This window comes from Eimeria mitis, genomic scaffold (assembly GCF_000499745.2).
Source record: "Eimeria mitis Houghton genomic scaffold, Emh_scaff496, whole genome shotgun sequence".
NCBI classification, from domain to species: domain Eukaryota; phylum Apicomplexa; class Conoidasida; order Eucoccidiorida; family Eimeriidae; genus Eimeria; species Eimeria mitis.
The window spans coordinates 11513-17227 of record NW_013573259.1 but is presented as its reverse complement, the minus strand read 5'-3'; the positions used below and the strand labels follow the sequence as shown (position 1 = coordinate 17227).

At 50.6% G+C, this 5715-nt stretch overlaps 3 protein-coding genes across 3 annotated transcripts in view; all 3 read right to left on the bottom strand.

Moving 5' to 3' along the window:
- Positions 1-227: 227 nt before the first annotated feature.
- EMH_0014280 (SAG family member) lies at positions 228-1419 on the bottom strand (the record flags this gene model as incomplete). The annotated part of the gene is made up of 4 exons (XM_013500048.1): positions 228-336; positions 428-929; positions 1042-1224; positions 1326-1419. The coding sequence occupies 4 exons, from the start codon at positions 1417-1419 to the stop codon at positions 228-230; spliced, it is 888 nt and encodes a 295-aa protein (XP_013355502.1).
- A 1209-nt stretch (positions 1420-2628) lies between these two features.
- EMH_0014270 (SAG family member) lies at positions 2629-3861 on the bottom strand (the record flags this gene model as incomplete). The annotated part of the gene is made up of 4 exons (XM_013500047.1): positions 2629-2737; positions 2865-3328; positions 3491-3669; positions 3783-3861. The coding sequence occupies 4 exons, from the start codon at positions 3859-3861 to the stop codon at positions 2629-2631; spliced, it is 831 nt and encodes a 276-aa protein (XP_013355501.1).
- A 1366-nt stretch (positions 3862-5227) lies between these two features.
- The window catches only part of EMH_0014260 (SAG family member), a gene marked incomplete at both ends in the record, with an annotated part of 1274 nt that continues 786 nt past the window's right edge, over positions 5228-5715 (bottom strand). The window contains 2 exons of the mRNA XM_013500046.1: positions 5228-5336; positions 5428-5715. Of these exons, the coding sequence (XP_013355500.1) occupies positions 5228-5336; positions 5428-5715 (397 nt within the window). The remainder of the gene's footprint in view (positions 5337-5427) is intronic.

The window sequence follows — 5715 nt, the reverse complement described above, 5'->3', positions numbered from 1 at the left end:
ACGCCATACATCCATGGCCTTGAATCCCTGTAAAAAGCTTGCTCAGCGGTATTGCAAAGAGTCCTAGGTTCCCTTAGCACCTGCACCCGCATGGCTCATCCAGTTTTCAGACCCCAAGCCCTTTAGCTGCGAGGCCTTCAAGCGCTTGTCAGACGCCATATCTAACGATATGTGTAGCGAAGCGAACTATAGGATAACTCCAGAGTGGAATGAAATCCACGGGGAGCTCAAAGGAGAAGGATGCCAACTGCTGTGGCAGCAAAACCAAGGAACGTAGGCAATGCTGGTGCAGCGTTTTTGTTGAGGCCAGCGGTGATCTGATCCCACTGGGCTTGCCTGAAAACACATCCCACTCTCAAGCACTTTACCTCTGGGCTTACAGGAAGCCGTAAAAGACTGAAGAGTCCAACACTGAAATTCAACTTACGTGTATGGGGCTGCGTCTTTATTTAAGGCCTTTGGCGTGGTGACGCAAACAAGAGCCTTCACTTCTTTGTCTGTGGTGCTCCCACCCTCGCCGCCCGGTTTTGGACCGTCCACACCGCTATCAACTTCGGGATCTTCATCCCCTTCCCCTTCTCCCTCCCCGTCTCCGCCGGAAACATTGTTTCTCTGCTGCGAATCCGCCTGTTGTGCTGGGCAGGTGAAGTATGCGCAGTCCACTTTGGGATTTTCATTGGGGTTGAAAAGGGAAATGAAGGAAATATTCTGGGGGTCGGCATACGGCGCGGTTTCTCCTGTGTATTGCGGAGGCAGACTTTTGAAGTTGGAGAGGGCTGCCTTCCAGTGGTCCACTGCGGCTTTGCAGTCAGCACTAGCCCCTTCTTGAACCGCGTACGCGTAGGTGCCAGCCAGTGTGGCTGATTCTTGAGCGGACGCTGTATTCTGTTGGTTTTGTGAAGGACGCAGCACACAGAATACTCGGCAGGCTGTAGGAATGTGTGTATTCAAGTGGCTGTATATATTTGCGTATATATGCATAGGACGTGGAGTGAGGATACAATCAAGAAGTGTGGCCATTGACGGTTGTAATGCTACGACTTACATCTTTCAGTGCCGTGCACACTGAGTTCACGTACGCCGCTCCGGTTACGTCTCTTCCAGCGAGAGCTTCGTCTATTGGGAGTTTTTCGCCATCAGTCTTTCCCACTGTAAAGTCCGCGAAACCGACAAGGTTGCGGGCTGCGTTCATTGACGCCGAGCAGTCCACCCGATCTGCCTTGTCTGCATACGCACACCCAAAAACAAACAGGAGTGATTTGAATGTGGTTTCGCTTCGATTTCTTTATACTATAGGTGTATAAATAGGGTTTCAAAAGACTCACATCCTGTGGCCGCACCGTTAGACGTGTTTGCCCCGTTTGCGCCCAGCAAGAATATGGCGGCGGTGACCAACGGCAGGAACTTGAGACCAGCCATTCTCGAGGTCCAGCGGNGCCCAGCAAGAATATGGCGGCGGTGACCAACGGCAGGAACTTGAGACCAGCCATTCTCGAGGTCCAGCGGAGTAAGTGAGTGCGTGGGAGACCTAAAGCACTCCAAAACATATATGATCCTTCCAAGGAAGGGGAAAAAATGGTTGAAATAGATCATCGGCGATGCCAGCGTCGGGGTTGCGCGGGAGGCGGTCTCAAGTCTTGCTCTGGCTGCTGGCGCCAGTCCTCATTCTGCAGAGAGCACTTCCGTAATCCCGTTCACAACGAAATACAATTCTACAGTTACACTTCTTTGTATTATATAATAAATGATAATTCGTCTTTGACGAGTCTATGTGCGCATCCGCTGGGTATTTCTCGCAGGGTGCGCTCGAGAACCCAATTTCAGCATCTCCTCCCTTGCACCCCCGACGGTTTAGGACTCAGACGTTACTTTAGCAGGCTGTACTGTGGTGTTTCCGCGTTTGCATGGTGTTTTCGGTTTATGAAAAGACAAGCACGTATGAGTGTTCTGCAGCCAGGATTTTTCAAGCTCACCTTGAAAACCTGGTGGTGANGAAAAGACAAGCACGTATGAGTGTTCTGCAGCCAGGATTTTTCAAGCTCACCTTGAAAACCTGGTGGTGAGCCGAATCATTTCCTACTTATGTTTAGCTGACTTGCAGGAATGCTAAGCATGCACTGTGTGGCCTGGTGCTTCTACATGCGCGCAGGCTGCCTACTGGCTGCCTACTGAGGGCCAAGTAAGTGCTCAACAGTTTAATACAATGTTAGTGTATGCAGCAAGGGGGGCTTGATTGTGCTTGTATGCGGGGTTGCCTTGCACCAGCAGTTGCGCCAGGTTGCGCTGCGGCATATCACGTTGCGCTCGACCGTAGGAGCATATTAGAATGTGGGTGTAGCGTAGCTGAATCTTATGCATTCCATATGCTACGTCAATATTGCATATATTCATAACATTGCATCCACATAAAAAGCCTTATTGGCTGTGCTCTAAGGAGCACCAGGTTGCCTGCACGTCTATACAGACACTTGTCAAAAAGGCATTGGGTCTGAAATGAGCTAATTCCCGTTAGCTTTGAGGCTTGAAACGCTTATGCGACGCCATGCCTAACGGTTGCTTACACTGAGCCGGTTCTTGATGAAGCGAACAAGAGGCTGTGTGTACAGTGGAATGAGACCCACGAGGTGCTCATAGGAGGAGAACGCCAACTGCTGCAGCAGCAAAGCCAAGGGAAATAGGCAATGCATGTGCAGCGCTTTTGTTGAGTCCAGCAGTGATCTGATCCCACTGGGCTTGCCTGACACACACACGCAACTCTCGACAGCCAGCATCTATTAGCAGCAAAGTTCCTTTGAAAATGCGTTTCATCGCTCTTTGTGTGATCCCTAAAAGTGGGGTGGCGTTCACACATAAATTCGACTTACGTGTATGGGGCGGCGCCTTGCGTCAGGGCATTGGGGGTGGTGATGCAAAGAAGCGCCTTCACTTCTTTGTCTGTTGTGGTTTCACTCTCTCCTCCCGCATCTGGGTCTCCTTCGTCATCCTCATCGCCGTCGTCTTGTGGGGGGTCTTTCTCAGCACCGTCCCCTGTGCCCGCGCCAACATCGGTGTTTTGCGGCTTGGGCGTGTTCTCCTTTGCTGGGCAGGTGAAGTATGCGCAGTCCACTTTGGGGTTTTCTTTAGGGTTGAAAAGGGAAATGAAAGAAACATTTTGGGGGGCTTTGTACAGCTCTGTGTCTTCTGTGTATTGCGGAGGGAGGCCCTTGAAGTTGGAGAGGGCAGCCTTCCAGTGGTCCACTGCGGCTTCGCAGTCAGCACTAGCCCCTTCTTGAACAACGTAAGCGTAGGTGCCATCAAGCGCGCCTGACTTTGCAGGAGAGGCTTCGCTCTGCTCGTTTTATGGACATAGCACATGGAGGATAGGCTGGGAAATAAATGGGGTGCAGTTAACTGCCTATGCATATTTGTGTGTGTATTTCTGGGAGTAAGCTGTGGCGTCGAAACCCATACAAGAAAGCTGGCTGTTGAGGAATTCAGTGTCACGTCTTACAGCTTTCAACGCCGTGCAGACTGACTCGACGTATGTCGCCGGGGTTGCCCCCGCTGTTTTGGAAACCGAGTCTATTGGGAGCTTTTCCTCTGTAGTCTCTCCCACTGTAAATTCGGCGAAGCCAACAAGTTTGCGGGCCTCGTTCATTGACGCCGAGCAGTCCACCCGCTTTGCCGTGTCTGCACACACACTCGCCTCAAACATGTGCGATTTCAACTTGTTTTTTTCTTGCTTTCTGGATAGCATGCATTTATAAACAAAGTTTCAGAGGGTTCACAGGTGTCGCCCGCACTTTCAGCTGCGTTTGCTGTGTTGGTGTCCAGCAAGAAAATGGTGGCGGTGGCCAACGTCAGGAACTTGAGACCAAACATTCTCGAGGTCCTGAGGCGTAGTTGTGAGCATGGGGTGCCTAGGGTATTATAAAACACATTTAAAATTCCTAATAAGGTACGGACAACACCCGAAATATATCCTCAGCGACGCGGGAGTCGGTGGCGGTGCATTTGGGGCGGTCTCGAAGCCTCGGCGCTTGGTACAAGGCCTCCTTCTGCACACAGCTGTTCGGCACCCCTCTCCAAGGTATTATGCTCTTCAAGTACTATAATATGTTATATTTCAGTGTTATATAATTGACAATTCACTTTCGATGAATTTCTTTGGGCACGGAGTCTTCGCGTCTCGTGACGCGGGATACCCAGCCGAGTTAGGCTCCTCCAACTCTTCATTTCTACGCCATATCTGGTGGGCAAGTAGCATTTGTGGTGGTGTTTTCGTCTTTTGGTGGCGTGGTCGCCTTATATAAAGGAATTATGCAGGTTTGTCTGAGCGTNTGGTGGTGTTTTCGTCTTTTGGTGGCGTGGTCGCCTTATATAAAGGAATTATGCAGGTTTGTCTGAGCGTTTCTTCATCCACTGGTGGGATAGTCCCTTGAACACCTGCCCTGGGTGAACCATATGAATGTTTGCAGAAAGGACATAAACTTCGACTCTATGTCATTGCATCTATATTCAATCACAGTACGGCATACCAACCCTCAACTTAAGTTGCTGACTTGGTTTTCTCGCTTGCCGCGTTGCCGCTCCAACTCGGAAACCTGATGCTGGACCGGACCCTTTACTGTTTCTGCTCAGCTAACGTACAGGAATACGTAGCATGGATTGCGTGAAGTGAGTACATGCATTGCTCGTCGCGTGAAGGAGGCCTAAAAACGCCCATATGAGTGCTCAACAATTGTTTATAGTGTTAGTGCATGCCGTAGAGCAGAGGGGCTTGCCTCTGCTTGCACGTGGGGTTTTCCTGCAGCACCAGTTGCAACAGGGTAACCTAAAATTCACAGTNGCTTGCCTCTGCTTGCACGTGGGGTTTTCCTGCAGCACCAGTTGCAACAGGGTAACCTAAAATTCACAGTTTTTCAAACCCCACTGCGGAAGCATATTAGGGCGTTCATGTAGAGTAGCCGGATGCGGTGTATTCCATTGCCGACTCTTACATGTCGTACATTGATGGCCTTGCACCCCTGTAAAAAGCTTGCTCAGCGGTACTGCAAACCGTCCCAGGTTTCCTCAGTACCTGCACCCGCATGGCTCATCAAGTTTTCAGACCCCAAGCCCTTTAGCTGCGAGGCCTTCAAGCGCTTGTCAGACGCTATATCTAACGATTGCTTGCAATTCACTAAACTGACGCTTAGTGTAGCGAACTATAGGATGTCTCCAGAGTGGAATGAAATCCACAGGGAGCTCAGAGGAGAAGAATGCAAACTGCTGTGGCAACAAAGCCAAGGAACGTAGGCAATGCTGGTGCAGCGCTTTTGTTGAGTCCAGCAGTGATCTGATCCCACTGGGCTTGCCTGAAAACACATCCCACTCTCACGCAATCAATCTTTGGGCTTACACGAAGCCGTAAAAGACTGACGAGTTCAACAGCGGTGTTCAACTTACGTGTATGGGGCGGCGTCCTTATTTAAGGCCTTTGGCGTGGTGACGCAAACAAGAGCCTTCACTTCTTTGTCAGTGGTGGTCTCACTCCCGCTGCCCTGCCCTGGGCCGTTCCCATTGCTATTACCTCCACCAGTCTCCTCTTCCTCTCCTTCCTCCTGGTCGTCCTCAACAACTTCTTGTTGCTGCTTCCCCGCCTTTTTTGCTGGGCAGGTGAAGTATGCGCAGTCCACTTTGGGATTTTCACTCGGGTTGAAAAGGGAAATGAAGGAAATATTTTGACGGTTGTCG